Genomic DNA, 27,835 nt, shown 5'->3' on the forward strand with positions numbered 1-27,835 from the left:
TAACAGGGCAATAAATCCCTTGTGTCCAATCTTTTGTAGAAATAAAGCCTGCCTTTACCAGGGATCACACATGCTTTGTGCTATTGTCTAAAGTCTATGGGAGGTCCACAAGCAAGAAAGACACTGAATCCTGCTCCCCCTTCTTCTGAGAATAGCAGACACATGAATTTAATTCTGCATCCTCGTTGGAGTTTAGGTCCTGTTTTATTACCAATAACAAGACAGAAACAATTGGCAGTAAAAATAAACAGAGAGAAAAGGGAATTAGTATTTATTAACTACTTCCCATGACCCAACCAATGGGTGGCCCTCTTGATGTATAGCAGCTCATGAAAACCTCTTAACAACTCTAAGAAGTTGGTATTATGCTCCTCGTTTTATGGATCATGAAACTGAGGCTCAGAGAGGTTACAGTACTCAGAGAGCTGGGATCAATTATCGATGCTATAAATATGAAAACATTAAGGAAATCTTAAATGAAAACACTTCCCCATGCTGTTTGTATTTTTAAAAACCTCTATTTTTATGTAGTTTAAATTAGTATTAGTTTATTTTCATATTGTAGTTCACTTGCCATTATATCATAAGCACTTTCCGCATCTTCCTAATTATCCTTGTGATTATATTTTATTGAGTTAGGATATACCATAATATCCCTGACCATTCTACTGTCATGAACATCTCTATTTGAAAAAGCCTTTTCTCTTCTGTTAATTATTTCTTTAAAGTGAATGCCTAGGAGTGGGGTGATGATGTTAATTAAGATAAACATTTTTATGGTTCTTGACTTTTATTGCCAAATTGCTTTCCAAAAGGGTCCTATCAATTTACAAGGGTAAGGCAGTCCATTTTTTCAGGGTCTGTTTTTAAAGCTACTTAAAATTGAAAATAATTCTTTATGGATTCAGAGTCCCGATAATGCGTAAATCATGATTATCAGCCAAAAAGTCCTTGGAGAACCAGCCAGACCTAGGGGCCAAATGCTAAAGCCCCCATGACTCCAATGCTGACGGAAGTTATAACAGGGCAGTGAAGAGGGAATAATCTTTTCCACATTTTCTTAGGGGGTTCACATTAAAATTTGGAACAATGAGGAAATAATTAACTGATCAGTTAATTAATTGCTTTATTAAAGTATCCAATATTATCTATCCTTTATAATGAACAACCCCAAATTTTTCTATTTCTGCCTCTGATACTGTCACACACAGACAAGATTGGCTTTATTAAGACTAACAGTAGCAGCAGTTACCATTGATGTGTGTTTATTATATGTCAGGCACTTTCCTAAATATTTCAAGTACATTATTTCATTTCTCCTCAAAATAATCTTGTAAAGTGGCTTTCATTGCCAGCGTTTCACACAAGGAAACTGTGCTGGACCATAAGCTCCCTGAGGGCAGGGATACTGGTTTTGTTCACTGACACGTCCCACATGCCTAGAGGAGCACATAGTAGATGCACAATAAGTAAGCTCCCAAGAGCATAAGTAGCTTCTCCAGGGTCACTGGTAGCCAGTGGCAGAGCTGAGATTTCCGCCTGGAACATATGACCCCAAGGCCTGGTTCCTAACCCCTCTGCTCTGCTGCCCTTTGCCTAGGGTAGACAGACACACCCATTTCTGACCACTCACCTGGCTCCAGCTTCCAGCAAACCACTCTACCTTGCCCGTGCAGGGCCCGTTGTCACAAGCGGTGGCCTCTGCTGGCCGGTTGTTCCCACAGCCCTCCAGGGGCAGGCTGCTGACGTGGTTCGTCATGCACACCACTGAGCGTGTCCGTACTCCGGCCCCGCACTCTGCCGAACACTGAGAGACAGGAGGAGGCCACGTTAGAGGGGAGGCTCCCAGAAGGTTCCGAAGCCACTTTCAGAAGATGCACAGAAAGACCGTACACCTTGTTTTCCTACCAGCTCTGTCCCCCAGAGGCCCCGGCAACTTCTCACACTGCCTATTTTCTACCCCACTCTGTTATAGGATGTCTGAATCGCAGTCCTCTGTCTTGGCTTTTCTGGGACAGTCTTAATTCCAAATATTCTGTCCCACTGTTGCCATGAATACACTGATACTCGTCAGACTATCCTAGCTTTTGCTTTAAAAATATATTCAGCAGCAGAAGAATGAGCATGTGAAAACTTAGGCTGGTTTGGTCTGGGAAAAGAGGGAACTGATCTCTGTCATCTCAACATTGCACCTGATAGTAGGGTAGATGGTTCCACTCCTTAGAGCCACAGCCACGGCAGTGCTGGAGGCAGCCTGGCCTAGAGGGAGAGCTTGGCACACATCAGCGTTACTATCCCTACTGGCTGCGTGGCCTGTGCAAGTGACCCAGTCCCTCATAACTTGGCCTGCCCTTCTGGACCAGTGGCACACAGACATGCTCCTGGCAGGATTAGAGATAGTGAGCAATGTGCTTTGCATACAGCAAGTGCTCCATAAATGGTATAGGGGGCCTTTAAGGATCAAGTTCTATATCCCACTTTAAGATAGAGAAACTGAGGCTCATGAGGTGAAGCTTTTACCTAAAGCCTCACAACACAAAGCTCACAACAGAGCATTTTCCTTCTGTATTGAAATGCTTTTTGGGGATGTTGCCTTATTTTGCTTCTTAGCAAATACTTTCAAGCTTCTTCTGGACATCTTCATCTGGGTATCCCTAGATACCTTATATCCAACATGTTAAAAAAAAAACAGACAACACCTTCACCACCATACCCACTCCTCCTCTTGATTTTTCCATTTTATATTCATGTTTTTACCCAGATTCGAATGCTGTCTCCTTTTCTGCCTTCTTTCTTCTAGTATCTAGCCAACCATCAGGACACACAGATTCTAGTTTAGCATGTCTCTCTTATCTGTCTTATTCCTTTTGTAGGCCCATGGTTCCCAATGTCAGTTATATTCTTTCCTCTGGACTATGGTTGCAGCCTCTTGCTCAGCCTCACTGGATTTCCTAATGCCAGGGGCTTCCAGGGGTTGGGACCCCCATGGTAAAAATCCCTCTGATGCCATCCCATTCCTAACGAAATTCACGTATAGACCTCTCCAACTGGCGCTGAAAGATTTCGTACAACATGGTCCCAATTACCTCATTCTTCCAGGTTAATTTCATATTGTTCCATCCCCATGCTCCACACCGAATGGAGCCAGAGTGGTTGCGAGTCCCTGATCACACCACGTGCTTCCAGTGCCCACCCTTGCCAAAGCCACTCTCCTGCCTGGAAGCTCTTCCTTTTACCTGGACTCATCAAAATCCGTTAAGGCTCAGCTCAAACGTCACCTCCTCTGTGAAGACTTCCTTGATTGGCCCAATTAGCTATCTTCTTTCCAGCCTCAGAATCCTCATGGACTGTACACTCAGCTGGCTTCCTTTGTATCATAATTATTTGTGGCCTGCTTGCTTTTTCTTTATAGAGGTGGGCTTGGGGTGGACCGGGACTACCGAATCACTGTTGAGTCCTTCTCAGCACCCCTGCCGGTGCCTTGTCCCTGGGAGCAGCCAGGGGTATTGGTGGAATGAGTGAGTGTAGACTCTACTCCCTTGCTTGTTTCTCATCTCTCATCAGCACCTTCCAAACCTGGAAGTGAACCTTTGGAGCACAACTCAAGCCCATTTTGGGGGTTTCTGCTGTGTCTTCTCTTACACACAGAGTCTATGTTTGATTTAACCAACCTTACGATTTTAAAAAGTAAGTCAAAACCAAGGAAATTTTAAACAAAATTTGGGTAAAGGGAAAAATATAACTCCATTTCTCTATGAACATTTCTATTCTCATTTTTATTCATATATGTACATTTTTTTCAGACTTGTTATCATAACAGACATAATTTGCACTCTTTTTTTTTTCACTTTTAATGCTTGCATGACATTTTGTCATGATGACAGTACCACAGTCTACTTAGGCATTCCTTCATTTTTGCAAGAACAGTTTTTTTTCCAATTTCTCACTCCATGCTAGAGAGAACATCTTCATGCATAGTCTTTTTTTTTTAATTTTATTTTTTAATTTCTCTGAACTATTTCTCCAGGATAAATTCCTAGAAGGGGAGTTTACTGAGTGAAAGGGTTTGAATAGTTTTAGGTCCTTAGGTATGCTTGCCGCATTGTTTCTTCAAAAGGATTCTAATAACTTGGATAATTGCAGATGAGTAATCCAACATCTACATGATCACTTCTGAGCTTGATCTGTATCCTCAGGGAGGAAACTACCTTGGAGCAAAGGGCTCACAAATATTTTCATGACTTGTGCTGAATCCATTTTTAGAAATCTGAGAAAAAGAACCACTTAGGTTAAAAAAAAAATCCTTTGTTACAAAAAATTGGAATATTTTAGGCTGAAAAGTTTTTTGTTTTGGACACATACTATCAAGACTCTTTCCTAATTCTAAAACATGAGATATGTAAATTCTCCTCAAGATTTAAGGTTAATCAAATCACAGTTATCTCATGTTTCAAACCCTAAGGATATTTCCTTCCTGGTAATTTGCATTTGAGTAGCTAATAATTTTTCCAAACCAAATAATGCATACACATCTGGGAAAGTTTCCCCATATCCCTCATGAGCTTGAATTTAAAAGAACTTTAAGAACAAAGTCAGAGCCCAATAGAGGACAAAACACACATATTCCTGGTCCTGCATGAGAGATTCACTTTCATGATACCAACTGCAGAGAAAGCACAACCAATTTAAATCTAAAAAGAGCTACGGGCCCAGGACCTGGAGAGGGAGAATGAGGGGTCCCTATGGGATAGCAGGGACTAACCTATCAATGTGAGGCACTGAAACAAACCCATCCACTGTCCCTAAATGATGAGCTTAGAAGTTCAAACCCATCTGGCTATTAGAAAAGGTCCAGACTCCAAAGTGAACTTCTGGGCTGATAAAGCACAGAAATGGTGTGGAATTTCTGAGCAACCCTCTCGTGAGGCTTCTTCTCACTCTAGCAACAGTTAAATGCTAAACTTGGCCCAACTGGACCCTAGGGACAGTAAGGCTATAATGATTATTCCTGAACTTCAGTTTTATGCCTCATCTTCTGTAATTTAAATATCTCAATTTCTTTACTTATTTCTTCCCTTAGAAACCATCTTAAGAAATTAGACACTATAAAGTTGAGGTTGGTAGACTTTCAAAGTTTTTTTCCCCCCTATTATGATTAAAGTTTGAGCCTGTGAATGATTTATAGAACTAGACAGTAAAAGATGTTTATATCTGATAAGGCTCACCCGCAATTAAAAGTAGCTACAAAGAACCTCGTGGATTGCACTCCCCTTATCCAGTGTATGGATGGATGAGTAGAAAAATGGGGACAAAAACTAAATGAAAAATAGGTGGGATGGGGGTGTGTGTGATTTGGGTGTTCTTTTTTTACTTTTATTTTTTATTCTTATTCTGATTCTTTCTGGTGTAAGGAAAATGTTCAAAAATAGATTGGGGTGATAAATGCACAACTATATGTTGGTACTGTGAACAGCTAATCGTACACCATGGATGATTGTATGGTATGTGAATATATCTCAATAAAACTGAATTAAAAAAAATAATGGGCATACAAAAGTAATATAGCAGGAGATTTCTTTGAAAATAAATTTGGTTTGAAAATTAAAAACAAACAAAAAAGTAGCTACAAGGATATCTTTAAGGTGAGTCATCATATCAGAAGAACTATATAGACCTGGAAGCTTAAGGTTCAGATTGAGTTTACAACCTCAGTTTATTTAAATAGAGATTAAGGAGTTTTAAACTGGGCAATAGGACATACTCTGTAGCCTTATGTGTTTGTAATTTGTTTTAATCTCATTTTCATTGGTCTCTCCCTCTTGAGTTCACTGAATGGAAAGCTGAGTCACATTCATGCCTGGCATAAAATAAGTGCAAATAAATTGGAAATAAATGAAAAGTTGTATACTTCACATGAAAATTTAACAAGTTTTTTTTTGTTTTTTTTTTTTAAATACAAAACAACTATTTGAAAAAGAAAGACTGCCATATTGTTTTGAGCATCTGCTGGTCATTCCTGGGGGATGAACCTTTTTTGAGGTCAACTGGTAGCTCCAAGGCCCAGTGTAAACATAGTGCCTAAGAAGAATGAAGCATCCCACAGGGAACCTGCCCCACTGCGCCACCCTCACCTAGGTCATGGACAAACATTCCACACTTGCCAGCCAAGAGAAGCAGAAGTGACTTCTGGCTCTGTCTCGCTAAACTTCAGTCACTGTACAGGCGCTTGGAAAAACAAGATTGTTTTTTATAACCCCCCTCTGGCATGAACATCTGGCACAAGGGCTTCAGAATCTTGTGGCCAAGCCCCAGCTTTGCTTTCTCTTGGCCCTGTAAATCTGGAAATGATCCTCAATCCTCCGAGGCTCATTTCCCCTCCTATCCCCTGGGACTAAACATTGCCTGCTCACCCGGGTGTTCTGAGGTCCAATGAGGAAGTACAGAAAGTGTTTGGTGACTGGCATCCAGCAGGTACTCTTCTCTTTTAGAAAGTAAGTGGCATAGAGAAAGTCACCTGCTGCCATCAGAGCCCCACTGATGAGCCAAGGCCCCTATACATAGTAGACATGAGATAAATATTTGTTGAACCAAATTGATTTCCATTCTTCTCTTGTATTTCTGAGGTCTTTGCTTTCAGTCAATCACTTTTGGGGTTAAGATATGGGGTTAAGTATAGAAAACAAAAAAAGAGAAAAAATCTATGGTGTCTCAGAGACTAGGTGCTTTTGATGCGTTTGTCCCTTAATGTTCACTCAATAATGTTGCAGATGAGGAAACTGAGGGTCAGAGAGTCAGTGGCTTGCTTGAGGCCAAATAGGAAACAAGTGATAGCAGAGGGGAACTGATGCCAAAACCAATGATCCTTCCTTAATCCCAAGAATATCCTCTTTCCATTGTAAAATAAGCATGACAATTTAGGAACAATGATCTGTTCTGGGGGCAGACAAAGCAAAATTATTTACTTATATCATAGCACCAAACTTGCCTGGCTTAACATGTCTTTTCCAAAAAGAACAAAAAGTTCTCTAAATAGAAGAATAAAGCGCTCATTCTTTGCTTTACTTAGAATTTCAAGCCAAAGGCTTGATCCAGTAAGTACTCATGTTAAAGAACAAAGCAAATTTACATTCCCCTGAATGAGCTTGTAAGTCGTCATTGGAAGGGAAGTGGCTGGTGTGGAATTACTTGGAAAACTTACACGCAGAATTTTACTGCTGTAAGTAAACATGGGAGACACACAGAGGAATAAATCACTGCAGCTTTTCCTACCAATGTGTGTTCTTCCTTTTTCCTGATAACACCTCCTCCCCCCCAAAAATGGACTGCTATTTTGAGGAGTGGGAGGCAATTAAAGGGCATCATCTTGCCACGTGGAGGATGCTGAACCCTATGTGAACACTTGTAGGGGTGATGTTCAAAATGCTTGCCACGGGGCACTGACCAGTAAGAATGGACATTGATCAGTCGGCATCACCGACATTGGCTGTAAGGGCATGTGACTACTGACATCTCTGAATTGTGTGAATTTTTACCCCTTGGAGCTTGAGATACTGCATTGTCAATAATGTAATACTGGGGGAGCCTCATGAACTCAATACAGTCTCCTAAGAGTCTATATCTTTGCTGTCTTCTCTAGAGACTCATTTGCTCCAAGTGTGGTCTGCAGGCCAGTGGCCTCAGCATCACCTGGGAGCTGGTTAGAAATGCAGAGTCTCAAGCCCCCTCCAGACCGGACAACTCAAGAGCCTGCACTTGAACATGGAACCCAGAAGCATCTGGTTACCACAGCCTGGGAGGAGTTCTGATAAGGGAATGGTACAGACCTGGCCTAACTGAGAGGCAGCTGCTAAGGACAGAGACAGCTGGTACATCCCAGTTAAATTTCCAAGGTCTTCCAGAGAATCCAGAAACCATAGAAATTATATGTCTGATGACCATACCAGGTGCCCCCCGCAGAGTGCTCTGACCAGCCTTTCCTGCTTCCCACTGATAATCAGCTTCAACAAGAAAAGGAAAGCTAAGTTACTTATTTCCTTCCCCTTGCTCTCCTTTTTCTCATATATAAATCTTGTCTTTGTCTTTGACAGATGAATTCGATGAATCACTAGTTTCCCTTATATATAGGTCATTGACAGGTTAGTCATGAACTATTTGTCTCTAATTTAGGATTTCATTGTTCAATATTCATGGGGAGTAGTAAGGAACGAACTTTTCCACTTTTCCACATGCAGGAGCCCCTCAGTCCTCATCCAAGCATAGGAGGCCTACAGTAATTCATCTGAGACCTTTTCTCCACATTCACAACTTATCGTTGATTTTAGCATCTGGAGGCCTACAGCTCCTGCCCACTGGACCAGCAGAGTCCTGGTCTCTGGCTCCAGAAGACCCCTTCCACCTCCAGCCATGCTCACCCTTTCACTCCACTCGGTGAGGAACCAGCTCTTGGCACAGGGTCCCATGTCGCAGTTCTCGATGTCATTCGGCCGGAGCTTCATGTTGCATTCTTCATCATCCACCACGTCCCCAATGTTGCTCACACACTTCACGTCTCGGGTCCTCTGTCCCACACCACATGGCACCGAGCACTGAAACACAGCAAGCTTACGTCACTGGGGTGGGCAGCTTCAGTTCTGGGAACAAAGACTCACCAGTTATGATGCCTTGTCCTTCACTGTCCAGCACATGGGCAGGTCTGGGGTGAGGCCCCTGCAATGCATGTAACCAGCTGGCAGAGGATCCAAGCCTCAGACAACTTCACACCCTTCTTTCTGAGCCTTTCTGAGATGCCTTGCCTATTTTGCTCCACTGGGCCTCAGGTTTGCCACCTATAGAATGGGAGATCAAGATCGGAAGGAGCTGATTCCATCAGACTTGCTGACGCTCTCCCCACCGTGATCCATGAAACAGAAGACTTAATGCCCAGACTCCCCTGGCTCACCCATGAAGTCATCCATGGGTGATGCAGATTAGCCTTAACTCAATCTCTTTTGTTACCCTCAGAAGAGCAAGAAAGCATCTCAGGATTCAGTGAAAGTGAGTGGTGTCATTACAGGATAAATGTGATTGCACCATAACTTTAAAAAAAGGAAAGCATACATTTGGTTCTTGTACTGTTATTAACGTCAAGGTACCCATGGCCCTTCACACCCATGGTTTGTCTCTAGCTGAAAGCCACTGGACCAGGGGGGCCTCGGGTCTCCCCCACCTCACTTGTGTGGTATTTGATGGTCTTTACTTAGAGACAGTACATGACTGTTCCCATATTCTGGCATGAAATTTAGCAATCATGGAATTTAGCATTGTTTTAATGAACATGGGCAAGAATGGGATGAGAAAATGGGAGAATTTTATACTTGGCCACAGAAATTCTGCTGGTCCCATATTTTACACATAATATCATTTCTTTCTCTGAAAGAAAAAGATTATAAAATTCTAGGACATTAAGCCTCAGGTGCCAGAGGCTAATGCAGATTGAAAAATGAAGAAGCCCTGAAATTTGCTCTTAAAAAAACCTCACCTTTGGGGGTGGTGGGTGCCTTGGCAGACAGACTGTCAAAAAGCATCTCTGTCAGCAAAAGGAGTGGGGGTTGGGCTGGGAGGAGGTGAGTCCACCAGAGGCAAACTCCTGAATTGGGCTTTGCAGGCTGCCTAGGAGCTCACCGGAAGGAACAGCCTGGGACAGGTAGAGGGAACAGCATCAACAAGGGCAATGAGTATGCCAGGTATTGGGAAAGAGAAATAGGTGTGGCTGGGATGTAGGCTATGGGGAACACATGAAATAAAACTAGAAAGGGATGTTGGAGACAGACTGGAAAATTCCTCAGATGCCATATTCTAATTATTTAGGTGGGCAAAGGGAATCCATCAAAAGTAGAAAAGCTGTGTCTTAGAGCAGGATCCCCCAAACTTTCATACATGACTATGAGGGGATCTAGTTAAAATGCAGATTCAGATTCAGTAGGACCGGGGTGGGGTCTGACATGCTGCATTTCTAACAAGCTCCTGGGTGAGTCTGCTGGTTGGTGGACCATACTCTGAGTAGCAAGGATTTAAGAAACTTGCCAAAGGCATGGACTGCATAGATTATAGACACCTGGGGTGAATGGATTAAAGGAAAACCCCAGCAACAAGCCTCGAGCTTAAACTGCCAAGTTAAGAGCACATACTGTGGTTTGCAGAAAAGGCCATTCAGGGTCTCACAGGATGGGTTCCCTCCTGGAAAATGCAGGTTTATCCCATCTCAGGTCTTGGTGGGGGGAAAGTGGGGGGGGTCTAGAGAGGGTTTTCCACAGCCAGCTGCCCACGTGATCATACCGAGGTCCAGTCCGTCCGGATCTGCCACTCGCTGCAGATCTTGAGCTGGCAGGTGCTGGTGGTCTCCGGCTTCTCCAGGTGCTGGCAGCGGTAGGGCTGCACTGTCAGGCTGCGGTTGGCGTACACCTGGCGGCACAGGACCTGGCGGTGCTGCATGCCCAGGCCACAGGTCTTGCTACACTCGGACCATTCCCCGATGTCCCAGCTGGCTCAGGAGAGAGCGAGCAAGAGGGAGAGATGACCTTTCGTCAACAGGAAGGGTGCATGAGCCCCAGCCAACTTGCACTGAGTCATCATGAGCATCATATTAGAGCAATGCTTAAGAGCCCGCTGAAGGGACCTCAGACTCTTTAGGGGAAGATAACTTTACTTGACATACTATTTACCAAAACTGAGGGCCCACACTGTAAAATTATAGAAAACTGAGAAGGTACAAATGACTTTTGTCCAGTAGAGAAAATAACCCTAAAGGTTAATTTTATTGTCCTGTAGAGCATTAACCCATTTTGGAACTAAGAAAACTTATTCCAGCATTCTTTATTTTTCATTAAGTATTTACAGATCCATTTCACATAGCCTCCTCTGTCATCCTCCTTGATCATTAATTAGTTAAATAAGACACTTCTAGGGTCCTTTCCCCCTGTTGTTCTTCCTATTTATCATTCAGTAACCATCCCAAGATCTCCCCTGCAAAGTTTTCCTGACTCCTCCAGGCTTATGTATTTGTGACTTTCTCTGCCTCCCCCTGAACACAGCTTACCTACAACACTGACCACACTGGAGTGTAGTTGTGTTTCCCTATTTGTTTTCCTTACCAGGCTAAAGCCTAATTGTTCCAATTTACCAAAGGGTGGGCTTCTTGGGAGTGTGCTGACCTGCCAAAGTACGAGCTTCTGCATTAACCCTGAAAGACAGCTACACTTGCTAAACAGATTGCATCTTATGCATAGACAAAGTCTCATGTTTCTAAATTAGATTTAGATTGTTTAAAAAAAAAATTATATCTGCTACTAAGGTCCTATTCACAAACAACCAAAGAGACCCAATAAAGGTCACCTAAAGAGAGGGGCCATCTTACAAGGCTGGGCAAGGGAAGATGTTGCAGGGCTCCTCCTCGGGGGTCGGCTTCATGCTGGGGTCACAGTAGCTCTCAGGAACCTCTTCGTGGGTGTTTCTGTTCACACAGTGAAAAACGGGATATTGTGATCCTGCAACGACACAGAGCATGTCTGAAGGATAGTCCCAGACCCTTCAATGCTGGCTACAGGTGGAGCTGCACAGGGAGGGAGCTTTGGGAGCTGGTAAAGAGAGGACACAGAACAGAAGAAGATTCACGCATAGCCCCCTCCTTTCCTGTGTTTACACCCCCTACACAAGCCCTGTGGGGGGTGCAAAGAAGAGTAAGATATAGCCCCTGCCTTTGTGGACAAGGTCTAAATATGTACAAAGGCAGATGTGGGTTGAGTAGTGTCCCTCCAAAATCCATGTCCCCCAAGAACCTCAGGTGTGAGTTTATTTGGAAACAAGGTCTTTGCAGATGTAATTAGTTAAGAAGAAGTTGTACTGAATTAGGGTGAGCCCTAAATCCAATATGATTGGTGTCCCTATAAGACGAGGGAACACAGAGACACAGACGGGCATGTGAAAATGGAGACAGAGAATGGAGTGTTGCAGCCACAAGCCAAGGAACACCCAGGAGAGGCTGGCAAGGACCCTCCCCTAGAGGCTTCCAGGGCAGTACAGCCCTGCCAACAACTTGGTTTTTGTCTTCTGGCCTCTAGAACTGAGGGAGAATCAGTCTCTGCTGTTTTAAGCCACCAAGTTTGTGGTACTTTTTTATGGCAGGTCTAGGAAACTAATATAGCACTTAAAAGCAATTTTCATAATAGTTCAGGATAGCAAAAGAGAGATCACTGGGCAGGGGAGTGAAAAACCAACCACAAAGAGTAACTACTCGAAGGTCCTCTGGAGCTGTCAAACAGAAAGGATCCTAGAGGGGTCAAGCTGTTCCCAGAGAATGGGTCGGGTTGGGTTTAGTTGTGCCCACATGTGTTTTGGGGGGGGGGGGCCCTCTGGGTGGCTGAGTTGGAACAAAAGTGCTCAACAAACCGGCCTGTGAGTTCCAGGCATGTTTAAGAGCCAGCGAGCATCCAGTTAGGTCAAAGCAGAGAAGTGAGAAGATTCAGGAAAGGTTAGAAGAGCTGCCTGCCCAATTCCTTTTAAAGCATTTTACACATTTTAACTGTTTGGTTATATGTCTGTCTCCTCTGAGACAGTGAGCTCCTCAGGGGCAGGACTACTACTTGTTCATCTCTGTAATTCCATACCTGGCAGAGTTAGCAAGTACTCGATAAAGTTTGTTAAACGGATATTCATCTGAGATTTAATATTTGTTTTTATTACATTACTAAGAACATACCAACTGACTCAGGTTTTAAAAAAATACACAACCTAGTTTCATTGGCTTAACGAAAAGATATCTATTTTGGATAAAAAGCCAGAATTTAAGTGGAATTTCTCAATTAAAAAAAGAAAAGCCCTGTCTACTCTGACTTCTCTTTGCTGCCACCTGGTGGCAGTACTGAAGTATTACTGATGGATGGTTACCAAGAAATGGAACGTATTGCATATGCAATGTAATCAACAGAGGAGTAAGCTGTTTCTTCACAAATAATTGTCTACCCCACAGTCCAGGCCGGTACACAATTCATGTTGGGCAGAACACTATCATTTACTCTACAGTTCGGACTTATCTCTGTTGCTAATTGGCAGGCATTTATATCTTCTGAACATTCAACTCACTACAATTTTATTTGGAACTTGAGGGATGACGTTTAATATAAATGTCTGAATATTTCATCAGTCATGAAAGTGTTTCATAGCTTCTCTGAACTGATCTTACGCTGAGCCAGAGGGTAGTTCTTATAAGAAACTTTACAGTTTTGAATCTGAAACAATCATTTGTTTAAATTACTCTTACAGTTAAAATTTACAGTGCAGCTACAATTTGAAACCATTATTTAAAATAACATTCAATTTGGCATAATTATTAGCTGAATAAAAAGCAGTACTGACAGTAAAATTAAAGGGAAACAAAAACTTTTGTGGAATTTTGTCCAGCTACCTGTTTCCATTAAGAAGATATTTTTAATTAAATTCAACAAATACTAAGCACATAACATACACACAGCATTATGCTGAGCTATAAAGATGAATAAGACTCAGTTTACGGCTTTCAGTGTACCCATGTGGGAGCTAACTGTGAAGGGATTAAGTACAGATCTTAGTATTTAGCCTATCCCTTTCCCTCTAGACCATGTAGCTTAACTTTTCCACTTATAAATTTGTGGACTGGAAAGCAAAAGTGACCCAACCACTTGTCACTCAAGTGGCAAATTTTAATATTTTTAGCTAAAAGGATACAGGTGACATAGGCATCCTCTGTGCCTGGGGCAGATGACCCGGTGTGGGGTTGCTTCGGCAAACTCCCCCCTTTCCTGCCCTGGCAACACACTTGTCCACCGTGCAGCCCCAGGGTTCAGCCAAGGAAACGAACTCAGAGGCTCGCTCGCGGGCACTCTCTCGTCCCTGATGGTGAGAAGATGCCGCAATGATGATTCTTGACCCAGTGTCTACAATGTTTTGTTTCTTTGGGCCAGTTTCAATTTCTGCATTAAGTGGAGACTGTCACTCAATATGGTACCCGATCACCTCTTGTGATTCAATTATTCCTCTAATGGCGAGTAAGCAAAAATGTGGTAGTGAGGTTAGTCCTGGGTGGGCCTCAGGTGGCAGGAAAAGCCTGGGATCAGTTCCGTTGGGTTGTGTGTTGAGCATGTTGATCAGAACAGAAAAATGTTATGTTGGAGGAGGGACCTGTACCACTGGTAGGTCACAGAACTAAAGTGAGGTAAGTCAGTGAATTTGGGGGAGTCAGTGTGTGAGTGTGTGTGTGTGTGTGTGTGTCAAAAGTCCAAAGGAGAAATGCTATCTCAGAAGATTAAAGGAATCATATGGAAATCTAGGGAAAAGATTATTCAGTTTTGAATCCATCAGTCCATATTCTTTATGCTACTGACAGAACACGGTAAAGGCAATAATAGACTCATACCCAGGATATTATGAAGATGTAAAAGATACCCTCCATCTCTGCTCGTCACTCATGTATCCCACTCCTGACCTGCGGTGATGCTACAGTCATTCATTCAAGAACACCGGAGGTGCGCCTGCTGTGTGGTTGGCACGAGGCCGGGGCGGCGATGGCAGAGTGCTCACCGCATGGGGGCAGCCACGTCAAGAATGGCTGGAACAGAAACACGTCCTGAGGTGCTGCAAGGTCCTGAGGACGAAGCAAGGAAGGCTTCACAGAGGAGCTGGTATCTGCACTAGGACCTTGGAGTTGAGCTGAAGCCAGCCAGCCAGACACCGGAGAATGGTGCGGGAGGTGGATTTTAGACTTCAGTACAGAGCACACAGTCAGGGGTGAGGGTGGGCAGAAAATAACTGACACCTTTGGCTATGGGGTCTCTGCATCATGGGTGGGACTTGTTTAGTGAGCACCTGGATGACCGAGTGCCACCAGTGGCAGTGAACACGGGCCCACGGGAGCAGCATGCCGGTGAGCTGGCAAATGGCACATGTTTTTGTCCTTGTCTGCAACACAACGGCTTGTGGGCTCCAGGCAGGGCTACCGCTCACCCTGCTGGAAAAACGGGGCCCAGGTTACTTTAAAAGATGTGTAATGTAAGAGACTCGTCCACACATGCCACCCTTGATACAAAACCACAGATAGTTTTCATTCTTTTTATGACTTTCCGGATTTGTTTTCACCTAGTTCTGAGTGTATCCGTTTCCTTTAATGGCCACTACCTGAATGGTAGAATATTCTGGTAATAACACATTTCGGTCTTGGGTTTCTCTATCAATTACATTTCATGCTGCTTCTCTCTATAACATCACGGAAATGATTTTGGCCTCAATGCCTAATTATCTCTAGCTTTCTGCTTCTGTCAAGACACATTCTGCAGGCATTTAATTTTCCCTCACAAAGCTTATAAAAGAAGTTTGTCCAATGAATCTCCAGCCTGCATTCTTTGCACACATATTAAGCACACGCAATTAAACCTCTGTAAATCAGCGCTCCAGTTACCAAGTCATTACGGAATCTGCAGAAGTTCCAAGCAGGAAGAGCTCCAGCCCCCGACAGGAACTAAAGACCTAAATTCTGTTCTCAAAAGCTACTAAGTCAAAGCTCTTATGAAAAAGTTAAAAGCCTTAGACACACTTCCAAAAGATTTTTCCACGTGCTAGTTATGTCAAAAGTTTACAAATTTTATACCCACAGATACAAGGCACCTCCCAAGAAACAAGAAAAGAAAAAAACCTCCCATACCAATACTCTGGGGCATCATGCCAGCCTCCAGCTTACAGAACCCCCTTGGGCATACGGACATTCCATTGCTCTAGCACCCTCCCCAGAACTGTTGTCTTAGGGGCACAAATAGGACTTTACTCCAAACAGGAGGCTCTTACCATACGCAGGAAGGACGTCACGGTCAGAGTTCAAAGGTCTACCCTTAGCCCTAACTGTAGCGTGAGAGTCACGGAGATGAGGCCCCCGCCCAGTGGCAGGGGGTGCGGTCAGCAGGCACCTCCGGCCATCGGCTCGTCTCCTCCAGCTCCTGCCGAGCGCTGCCTCGCCCGCGGTCACATGCCCCCTTGCGAACCCACCACGGGACACCGACAGGCACTGTCCTCTCTACAGCTCTCCCCTGGGGGGATGAGGTCTTGCTGGGTCCACGTCAGTTTGACTTCTCCCTCTCTCTTCCTTCCCCACTGTTGATTCCTAACGTCCATTCTGCACCCTAAACTCGAGTTTCTGTTCCCGAGAATGCACCCTATGAGCCAGAGTGTGGACAAGTCATAGGTGCTCAGTTAAATGGAGTGAGCAAGGTGGAGAGGAGGGGACCAGATCCCAGCCCTGCCTCTGCCACTTCATGGCTTGAGACCTTAGGAGAGAAGCAGCCTCTCTGAGCATTAGTTTCCTTATCTGTAAACCAGGGGTGAAGAGCTTTATCCTGCTGTTTCAGAAACTAGTTGTGGAGCTTACACAGGATAACCTGTGTTGAAACTCCAAAGTGATTCAGAAATGCAGACGTTGTGCTAAATGACTTTTTAATAGTATTAGAAAGAAGTAGCTCACAGGTGTGAGAAAAAGAAAAAAATAACAATAGATTCTGTGAGGACTTCTGCATCCATAATCCAGGGGACATAAAGAAGCTGACCCTTCTTGCTTTCCTTGCTTCTCTAATAAGCAGAGGTAGCAGCTGGTTCAATCTGGGGGTTCAAGGAACTTTTCTGGATGAGTGTTGGAGGAGCCAGAAGAATAAGAAAGAACCAGCCAGGAGGAAAAAGGTTCGAAGACTTCCTGGCAGAGGGCAGTATGAGGAAAGGGCTGGGGTAGGGCAGGGTGGGTGCGGGGACTACAAGGAAATGAGTATCCTTAGAGCATAAACTGTCAGGGGTGGGGAGGTGGAGGGAGAAGAAGGTGGATGGGCCTGGTGGTGCAGGGCTTTGTTGAGGACCCGAGCTTGTTCTAAACCTGTCACAGGGCATGGCCATGAGCAGATGGTCACAGGCAGATTGCATCTCAGAAGGAACTGGGAGGCAAGACTGGAGACAGAAAGATGGATCAGAGGCTTCCTGCTGCCCAAAGAAGGCAGTGGTAAGGAGAGAGGGGAGGAGCCAGGCTCCATATCCATTTAGTAAGAGATAAAGTTGGAGAGCACGATGTGGGGTGGGATGTGGGGGGCGAGAGAGAGGGCATTTAGCAACCTAGTGATGAGGCTGTCAGGGATGACATGGCCTCCGGGGCAGAGCAGGTGTTTTGGTTGGGGTGGGAGTGGGGGAGAGGGGAATATGGTAAGTTTGCTTTGGGACATGTTGATGTTGAGGTGCCTTTGACCTTTCAACTCTCCAGATTGAGGCAGAGATTGAATATATGATTCTGAATCTCAGGGGAGAGGTCTTGGCCAAGAGAGAACCAATCAATGCAGTTAAAATAATGAGAAGGGATGAGATTTCTCCAAGATAAAAGTGTAGAGGGATCAGATCTATGATCCAATGACAAAAATCCCACAGGATGCCAACTTGTGAGGCTCCAACAGAGGAAGGGGGCTCAAACATCTGAAAGAACAGCTTAAGGGGTGGACAAGAGTCCTGGTGTTACAGGGTTCCTGAATAGGGATTCCGGGAAGCAGCATCAGCCAGCTGTGTCAAATGTCACAGCGAGGTCTGGTAAGACAGGGCCTGGAAGTGCTCACTGGATTCAGACACATGGAGGTCATTAGTGACAGGTTTCAGCACTGTGGAGGGAGCAGAAACCAGACTGCAGGGGGCTGATAAGTCAGAGGGGATGAGGACAGGGGGATTGGGCAGGAGAGGGGCAGGGGCTGCAGGGGCTGAAAGTTAGGAAGGGAGAGACTCGGGCATGTCCATGGACCCAGGGAAAGGAGCTGGTGGAGGAGACCAGAAGCAGCAGAGGGTGTGAGAGACAGGAAGATCAGTGGCGTGGGACCCTGAGGAGTCTGGGAGGTGCGGGATGGGCCACGCGGATCAAGAGCAAAGGTGCAAGGGCTGGTAGGAATTGTAGGCAAAAAACTGCACCTCCTCCAAGCCAGGGAGAAGGTGGGAAGCTGGCTATTAACGTGGATACATTGTGTGTGTTGAGGTTCATACATAGCTGCCTCCACTTCCTCAGGAGGTGGGAGCTGAGGGCTGCTGAGTGTGGATGGGTAGAGGCCTCAAGGGGAGCTGTAGGAAGGAAGGTAATGGGAGAGGGAGGTGCCAAGGAAGAAGAGAAAGGGTTGCCGAGAGACACCAAAGGCTGCCTGAGGTCGGGGTCCCAGGCACCACGTGGTATCCGTGTGCTCAGCTGTGTCCTTTGGGCTAAGGTGCTCAGCACCCGGGGAACGGAGAAGGTGGGTTGTGATGAGAAAGTTCAAACAAGCTCACATTGAGAAAGCAACAGTCTGCCTGGCCATTCATCAGACTGCATGACAGACAAAGTAGCTCCAAAGTTTACAGGAACATTTCTCCCAAGGACACACTGCAGCTCTAAGGCATCATCATGACCCCTTTCTCTGAGTGACCGTTCCGTTCTTACACAACTGAGAAACTCAGTTTTCTAAAATCACAGACGATTAGCAACTTTGCTGTTTGAAATTAAATCAGTAAGAAGAAAATACCCCATTTTTCACTGAGGATCTAAGTCACTCTGAAACAAAAAGCAGCATCAATTTCCAGCCCAGGCTCAGTTAAAGGTTTCCACACACCACCTTCCACATATATCTTAACTTTGTAGTTTTCAAGGAAACGGGACCCTGAGTCCACTTTACGGTCCAGACCTGACATTGATCTCTTTATACACAGCCATGCTTTGCTTCGAGCCTATCAAAACACAGCTTTATTTAAATTTGACCTAAACGCCACCCTTCTCCCAAATCCTCTGACTTTTCTCCTTTGTTTGGAGAGGTGCCCCTGGGTTCTCTGGTGGGTGGTCTCCCTTACTGCAGGGAGTCAATAGATCGGTCCTTACTGGGCTACAGGTTTGTCCCTGGTGGTCTTAGGTTGACTGGGTTAGGATAATGGGGTAAATCCAGGAGTGGATTTTATCGGGTAGTATGGAAGGGAGCTATGAGTATTGGTGAGTGTAAAAGCAACTAACTAACCAACTAACCAACCAATTGTCATGGACTGAATTGTGTCTCCCAAAAGATATGTTGAAACCTTTCATCCCCAGTACCTGAAAAAGTGACCTTATTTGGTAGGAAGGCTAAATGTCATTAAGATGTCAATCCTACCCAAACTGATCTACAGATTCAATACAATTCCAATTAATATTCCAACAACCTAATTTGCAGACTTGGAAAAGCTAGTAATCAAATTTATTTGGAAGAGAAAGAGGCCTCGAATTGCTAAAAACATTCTAAAAAAGAAAAGTAAATTGGGAGGACTTACACTTCCTGACTTTGAAGCTTACTATAAGCCAAAGTAGTCAAAATAGCATGGTACTGGCACAAAGATGGACATATTGATCAGTGGAATAGAATTGAGAATTCGGAAATAGATCCCAAGATCTACGGTTGACTGATCTTTGATAAGGCCCCCAAACTCACTGAACTGGGACATAACAGTCTCTTCAACAAAAGGTCTGGGAGAGTTGGATATCCATATACAAAAGAATGAAAGAGGACCCCTACCTCACACCCTACACAAAAATTAAATCAAAGTGGATCAAAGACCTCAACATAAGAGACAGCAGCATAAAACTCCTAGAAGATAATGTAGGGAAACATCTTCAAGACCTTGTATTAGGAGGTCACTTCTTAGACCTTACACCAAAGCACAAGCAATAAAAGAAAAAAATAGATAAATGGGAACTCCTCAAAATCAAAAGCTTCTATAACTCAAAGGAGTTTGACAGAAAGGTGAAGAGGCACCTAACTCAATGGGAAAAAAATATTAGGAAACCATGTTTCTGAAAAAAGACTGATATCTTGCATATATAAAGAAATCCTATAACTCATCACCAGTAGTACAAAGAACCCAACTATAAAATGGGCAAAAGATATGAAAAGACATTTCTCTGAAGAGGAAATACAAATGGTTAAGAAACACATGAAAAAATGTTTGACTTTACTAGCTATTAGGGAGATACCATCTAACACCGGTTAGAATGGCTGCCATTAAACAAACAGGAAACTACAAATGCTGGAGGGGATGTGGAGAAATTGTAACTCTTATTCATTGTTGGTGGGACTGTATAATTGGTCAGCCACTCTGGAAGTCAGTCTGGTGGTTCCTTAGAAAACTAGATATTGATCCAGCAATTGCACTTCTCGGTATATCCCCGGAAGATCTGAAAACAGTGACACAAACAGATATTTGCACACCAATGTTCATAGCAGCATTATTCACAATTGCCAAGAGATGGAAACAATCCAAATGTCCTTCAACAGATGAGTGGATAAACAAAAAGTGGTATAACACACAATGGAATACCATGCAGCAGTAAGAAGGAACAAAGTCATGAAACATATGACAACATGGATGAACCTTGAAGACATAATGCTGAGAGAAATAAGCCAGGCACAAAAAGAGACATATTGTATGTTACCACTAATGTGAACTCTGTGAAAATGTAAGATAAATGGTTTATATTGTACAACGTAGGGGACCTAACGATAGATAGCAAATAATGAAGGGGGGACAATAATCCAATAAGAACAGATAAGTTATGAAGGGTAAACTTAATGTTATGGGAATGCTCAGGAATGACTATAGTTTGTTAATTTTTGGGGGGTATGATAGGAACATGTTGGAAGCAATGTAGTTATTTTAGGTTATTTCTTTTTCTTATTCCTTTGGTTATGGTCTATTAATTCTCTTGGGGTATGGTAGGAGCAGGCTGGAAGCAATGTAGTTATTTTAGGTTAATTGTTTTTCTTATTCCTTTGTTTTGTTTCATTTGAAATGTTTTTTTTTTTATTGTTTTAAAAAATTTCTTTGATAAGAAAAAAAAAAAAGTGGCCTTATTTGGCAATAGGAGAGTTACAGATGGAATGAATACGTCCAGGCAGGGACACAGAGAGAGGAGACAGTCAGACACCGGAGGCCAAGGCTGTTGGCGACCGCCAGAAGCCAGGAGAGAGGCATGGACAGGAGGAAACGTCGGAGGGAGGAGGGCACTCCTGACACCTGCATTTCTGGGCTCTAGAACCAGGAGCCTATTCATTTCTGTTTTAAGTCTCTTTGCCGTACTGTTTACAGGAGCCCTGAGAAAGTCAGGCCCACTACAACCCCAAGCCCCCAAGACATGGTTTCTCTGAAACCCTTAGATTTGAGAATGGGTCCCAACTGGCATTGGTGTAAGCCTTCCACAACCTTGACTTGTACGTCAACTTTTGGATCCTGAAACACGTGAGCGTGCTCTGACCACATGAGCACCCGCAAGAATGAGGCCTCCCACCCCGGGCCCCCCAGTCCTTCTCGGGGTTTCTGCAGGGACAGGCAGGCTCACCTCTCCCACAGGATGTCGAGCATTCGGTCGTCCCCAGCTGCTTCCAGTTGTGATCCCGGCTTCGCCGCGGGGGCACTGAATTGTCCGGTCGGTGGGGAGGAAATCTGTCTGGCTGCCTGACTGGGAAGGTCTGGGCCGATTCCGAGGTGAAGATCGCGGGTGCCTCCCGCAGGCCCTCCTCCTCAGTCCTTGCGTTCTCCGCCCCCGCTGCCTGGCTCCCGCCTTCTGGGACCAGCTGGCCATTGAAGAGCTCCCCTAGGGCAGGCAGAGGCACACACGGGAGCAAGGGCACATGAGCACGCGTTTAAAACACGCAGACACTGATCGCCTCAGTGCTCAACACGTCTTTAAAAATCAGTAAGAAGATGAACATCCCAGGAGAAAAAGGAGGCAAGGGCCAGGGAGAGGCAGTTCACACAGGAAAAAATAACAACAGCCAGAAGTCAAACGAATATGCTCAATTTCACTCATAATTAAAGAACTACACACAACAACAACTCTATTTGGCTAAAAATAAAGATTATAAAGTTGGGAAACCCTTAAATCCCTAAACCCCTTGATGAGGGTGCAAGGAAATGCATTTGCAGACACCATGTGTCAGCGTGCAAATAGATGTACATTTTTGATAAGCATTTTGGTGATATCTGTCCAAATTTTAAATGCATGTACCCTTTGGCCTAGCAATTCCATTTCTAGGAAACTTATCTTTCATAAATGCTCATTCTTTTACATAAAGCTCTATGTACAAAGATGGCCACTGGAGCATTACTTGAAATAGCAGAATATTAGAATGGACTTAAATGCCCACCTGTGATATTGGTTAAAATAAGTTATGCTAGAATGGAATGAATGGACTATTATGTAAGTTTTGAAAAGAAGGCAGTAAATCAATATGTTCTGACATGGAGGGATGTCTCTGATATGTTATTTGGTGAAAGAAAAAAACAGAGAATTCTGTTTGTATAAACACACACATATGCACACAGATGTGGCAGGACGTTTTTGACATATTAATTTGTGTTTTGCTCTCTTTGTCCTACCCCCACATCATAACAAGGAACCAAGCCCTTGGATTTTCTTGCCTTGGAACTTTTTTTAATTTGAGGGGAGAAAGCAAGAGCTGCTTGAAATCAACAGTTCTTTCCACCTACAGTAAAAGCCCAAGCTCTCAGTAGGGTAAAGTCCATGCTCCCGAGGGGCCAGCCCCTGAGGAGGAGGCAGTGGATGAGGGAACAGAAGAGAGGGGTTTGTGAGCAGCAGAGGAGAGGTAGGAGCCTACAGTGTTGGGTTTTCTGAGTACCTGCCCAGGCAACATCGAGGAGGAGACCACTCCAGGGTGGGACGGGGGACTGGCTCCCAGCCTCATCCTGCATTCCTGTGCCCCAGTGCAGACGGGAAGGAGCAGAGCCATCACCTGAGGGTCCCACGAGCTGCTCCCATGGGCACCTCTGCAGACCCAGCATGGACAGCTCACCAAGGGGCCCAGCTAATATCTATGCCCATCCAAGACCCTGGCTGATCCTTGGGGGTGGGGTAGGGGTGTGGAGCCCCCAAATTGATGGAGATTTTAAAGAAGGTTGAAGTTAAGGTTGACTTACGGAAAAGAATGATCTGCAGTGTTCCCTGTACACTTGAGATTGTAGACAAGGAATCAGAAGGCTCCACTCATGCCTATATATGCATAGAAGAGGGCTGAGCAAAATCCCACCAAACTGTTAAGAGAGAGTCCCTCTGGGAAGGAGGATAGGAGTGGGAGCTTTTAACTTTATATATTTCTATTTTGATTGAATATTGTTCAAGAATGCATTACTTTAATACAAAATAAGAAGATAAATACTAGAGTCACTATGGAATATAGTTAAAACTATTAAGGTTTTCTTAACCCTTTCATCAGTACTTTCTTACTTAATTTGGTTAATTACGATACTTTGTGGTTTAAAATATTATATGCAAACTGGACCAATAGAATCGAGGTCAGTCACACTGGTATAAATGGGACTGTCCAGAATGTTATCAGACAAAAAATGTTTTTAAATCTCTTGAGCACTTTGTATGTGCCAGGCACTGTGCTGGGATGGGCACCTGATTTATCCAATCCTGCCCCTACCACCACCTGCCCCATCCAAAACCCAAAAAACAAAAACCAGTGAGGTTGGTTCTCTCATGTCTATTTTGTAGAATGAGAAATATATTCAGAGAAGTTACTGACTTGCCCAAGGTTGCACAGCAAGAAAGTGGTAGAACTGAATTCAAACTCCGGCCTCCTGACTTGGCTGACGAGGAGAATAAAGCTTGCTTCGAGTGCCCCTCTTCACCAGCTTTTTATAGCGGACCCCTTCTGGGCTTGCCCTGCCCCAGGCAGCCGACCCCAGAACCCCCACGCTGCCCTTAGCTGAGCATCCCTGAGGCCTGTTATCAATGGTCTGAGGTTTTCCAGGGCAATCCTGATACCAAATGGTCTAACTGCCTGGTAAATGAGCAACAGGCCTCAGATATTCAGTGTTCCCACCTAACCTTGGCCCCTCAGACTGTGTATTGCTCCTGGAGGGTCTCCTTTTGGCTGATGGGCTCCCTCATCCCCTGGTGGGGAAATATCTGCAGAGCCAGAGCACCTTCCATTCCCAGCACCAGCCAAGCATGAGCTGCCTGTACTGTCTACAGGCAGAGCCCACCGTGGAGACCCAAGGTGGATCCTTTGCTGTCATCTCGTCATTCTTTCCTTATTGTTCAAAACGTTATTAATGGAAGCAAATGGGGACCAAGAGAAAAGGCATGTCAGAATCAACATAACCATGGCCCCCCAAAGGGGCCTATATCACCATCTCCAAAGCCTGTGAACATGTCACCCACACAGCAGAAGGGACCTTGCCGATATGATTAAGTTAAGGATCTTGAGAAGGGCGATTATCCGGGTGGGCTCAATGTAATCACAGGGGTCCTTGTAAGAGGGAGTCACAAGGATGAGGGTCAGAGAAGATGTGACACAGAGGAAGAGCGTCAGGGTCAGAGATTCAAAGGCATTATGCCACGAGCCTAGGAGTGTGGGCAGACTCCAGAGGCTGGAAAAGGCAAGGAATGGATTCTCCCTAGAGCCTCCATGGGGAGCGTGGCCCTGCTGACAGCTTGTTTTTGGTCCAGTGAAACCCATTTCAGACTTCTAACCTCCAGAACAGCAAGATAATAAATTTTGCATTGTTTTAAGCCACCAAGTTAGAGGTAATTTGCTACAGCGGCAACAGGCAATGGACATAAGGCATTTCAAAATGCTGAACTGGAATGACAGACCAGGTACTCACTTCATTTTCAAATCAGGTGAATAAACACTCTTCTCAGTGAAGGCTCAAACAGCAAGGCATCCCCTGATACAGGCCCTATGACTCTGAAAATGTTTCCATGGGTTTTCTCTGTGTTCGACTGAGAGACAGAGGGCAGATGCACAAGAAGGGAAAAGGCAGGGCTTTAAAAGGAAATGAGCCAGAGGGCTTGGCAGCCAAGCGAGGGACTGTACCTGCTCTCCTGTGAGGCGGCACCTGTGGGCTGATAGCGTTGGCCCCCATGAGCACGTACTCGTAGTGGACGCCTGGATTAGGCTGCTGGTGAATCATCTGAGGGCACAGAAGTCACTGTCAGTGTACGCAGCACAGCTGCACCTCCTCGTTCCTGAGGTACCAGCAGTATGAGTGACAATCCATAAATGAGAGGACTGATCCACATCTCATAATAGTAGTGAAACTGGGACAGATGGAATGAAAGTTATTTCCAGGTGTCTTTCTGTAATTTGCTTTTGTAGAATCAAGTGCTTAATCTCTGAGAGAATCAGAAGAAAACTAGGCTAAAAGTCAAGATTTTATAAATTCGAAATAGGAAGATTGAAGGAGCGGTAAAGCCTTCTGTTGGCTTCCCAACCATCCCGTATCATGGCTTAGATTTTGCTCAGTGCTCTCAAAATGTCCAAAATGGATAAACATGTCTACCCTACAGGAAAACCTGTTGAACACTAGGTGGCGAGACAGATTCATACAAAGAAGGACCAGAGCTGGCCCTGGGGTCCTTGAGGTTTCCTCGGTGTCCTCCACCTGGCCAGTCAGGCTGGCTCAGGATAGGTTCCCTCGACCCTCCCCTCACGGGCTTTCTGGGTCACTCCCCACCTCATCCACGGAAAGCTCCCGAACCATGGGGTCAGAAGAACATGTGTAAGGGCAACTAAGTCTCCCCGAGTCACATTCTTTCAGGAATCAGTGATAAAAAAAGGACAGCAAACAGGAAGCTGCATAGGGCTGTGTAAGTCCAGCAACTGAACACTGTTTGGAACAAAAACCAAACCAAAACAAATCAGCTTGGTCCAGTAGAACAAATCCCTCCCTATTGTCTTTGGAGCAAGAAGCCCCTTGCGCCCATGACTTTCCTGGTGGGAGGCAGGGTGGTGGGCTAAACGGAGCAGTAGTATGTGAATCTGGGTGTCATATGGGCCAGGCAAGGAGACATTGTCACGTTTTGATATTTCTGTCTCTGCTGCTTTACAAAGTGGCTCTCCCGTTGGCCAGCTGTATAACTTGGAGTGAGCTCCTTAATCCCACAGTGTTTGATTTCTTCATCTTGAGAAGGAGGAAGTTAGAAGTACAGCTGATCTCTTAAGCTCATTCTAGCTACAAAAGTCTCTGAGTCATTCCTGCACGGGAAGATGCTGTTTGGTTCATGAGTGTCTATTCTTTCCATTTATGCCATAATCCCTGACCCCTTTCCTACTTGTGAAATGGGAACTCCATTCTATAAATTACCTGAAAGAAGGCAGAAGTGAGAACCACTGGCTTCTCACATTGCAGGAAGCAATACCCAACTGCTGGCATTGAGGAAGCACGATGGTGAGCACAGAGCCCCGAGTGTGCAGTGGTGTGACCTCAAGGCCCTGCTGTCAGCCCTAATCCCCTCACTTACCTTTTCAAATAGTCAACCCCTCCATTCCCTCTCCTGTGACTCTTTGGTGTGAGTGCTCTACCAGGGCAAACTTTGTCCTGCTTATGAAATGCTTGCTGGCTGCCACATTGTAGACCACCCACAGTGAGCCTTTAGCAACCTGCGATTTTAATCTCTGACACCACTAGAAATTTATCCAGAGTCAAACAACCCACCAGTCCAAAAAAAAAAAAATCCAAAATTAACAATAAGGCTCCCTTTATAATTTCTAGTCCATAAGCCAACAGGCCCAGGAAGAATGAATATGTAACTGTGTAGTTAGAGAAGTAGCATGAATGCAATTACAGTATTTATAAAACTTTGACACAGCAAATATTACCTAGATTTAGCATGGCATTGGGGACAATAGTGTCATACAGCTCGTTCTTTTTATCAAAAAGTTATTTTGAACTTCTATTTCTTGTCACCCTTTATTTCCTGATCTTTTAAGAAGACTGGATTCTAGTGGGTTTTTTTTTGTTTGTTTGTTTGTTTTTTAAATAAGGACCATCTTAAACTCTTGAGCAACTCAGTATTTTAGTTTCTTGTAAAAGAAATCCAAGTTTTGTCTTCTGCAAAGACAGAAAGCTCTACACTGTTGCTCCAAGCTTTACTGTTTCGTCTGGAGCACTCTGGAGTCCTTGTTTCTTCATTTGCTTTAATAGAGTTCGAAGAAGGCTGGGAACTGTGAGTGGTCTTGTCTTGCTTTGGGCATTTGCTTTCTTTTGCCATAAAAAGAAAACATACCAAATTAGCATTAGGAGGAAAGTGCCTGGAGGAGATCCAACCCTCATGAAATAAAGGATATGTTTTGCCTCCGATTTGGTTCAACAAGTGAAATTGGTTTTACTGGGTCAATAAACTCCGAAGGTAATAAGCATCTGGTAGAGTTTAAAGTTTCTGTGAGCTAGGCACATTCAAAGGCAAAAGGCCAAGATGAATGCCAAGCATTTAAGGGGCACCTCAAACAGGCCCCCCACTTATTATTTTATGGAGCACGGGCAATGATTTCTGACTTATTTGTTCTAAGTGTGGTCCCTACAAGCAACAAGATACAAAATCCAGAGAACAGTCCAGAAACATTCAAACTCACGTAGACATCCAAGATCTCATTAGTGGGACCTTCGGCCAAAAATGACTCTCCTGCTGTGCTTGAAATCTCGTTTGGACGCTTGTAGGTAAACATCGTCCCTCCGCCCTCGTATTTCCCAGGCCGGTCAATCGCCCAGTTGCCATTGATGATGGAGCGACCAGAACGACTTCGCAAGGCTGTTGAGAAAAATGAGACAGTTGCTTGGGTAAGCCCAGGATGTTCACAAGATAGTGGATGACTCCCCCCATTGCTGGATTATTCATTCATCAAGCTTTTCTTTAGGATCCACATGTGCCAGACACAGATCCAGCCCCTGGGCAGTTAGGAATCTCGATCACATCCCCTCATGCTCAATTGCTTCTTCAACCCACTTCAACCCCTGCAACTATGTGGAC

General features: G+C 44.5%; 1 protein-coding gene across 1 annotated transcript in view; it reads right to left on the bottom strand.

Moving 5' to 3' along the window:
* THSD4 (thrombospondin type 1 domain containing 4) overlaps positions 1 to 27,835 on the bottom strand; it is a 685,670-nt gene that overhangs the window by 38,973 nt on the left and 618,862 nt on the right. The window contains exons 9-15 of the mRNA XM_037833526.1: positions 27,441 to 27,616; positions 24,903 to 24,999; positions 21,395 to 21,649; positions 11,393 to 11,522; positions 10,315 to 10,519; positions 8,412 to 8,585; positions 1,634 to 1,807 (exon numbers count right to left, since the gene is read on the bottom strand). Coding sequence (XP_037689454.1) covers positions 1,634 to 1,807; positions 8,412 to 8,585; positions 10,315 to 10,519; positions 11,393 to 11,522; positions 21,395 to 21,649; positions 24,903 to 24,999; positions 27,441 to 27,616 — 1,211 coding nt within the window. The remainder of the gene's footprint in view (positions 1 to 1,633; positions 1,808 to 8,411; positions 8,586 to 10,314; positions 10,520 to 11,392; positions 11,523 to 21,394; positions 21,650 to 24,902; positions 25,000 to 27,440; positions 27,617 to 27,835) is intronic.

This window comes from Choloepus didactylus, chromosome 4 (genome assembly GCF_015220235.1).
Source record: "Choloepus didactylus isolate mChoDid1 chromosome 4, mChoDid1.pri, whole genome shotgun sequence".
NCBI lineage: Eukaryota > Metazoa > Chordata > Mammalia > Pilosa > Megalonychidae > Choloepus > Choloepus didactylus.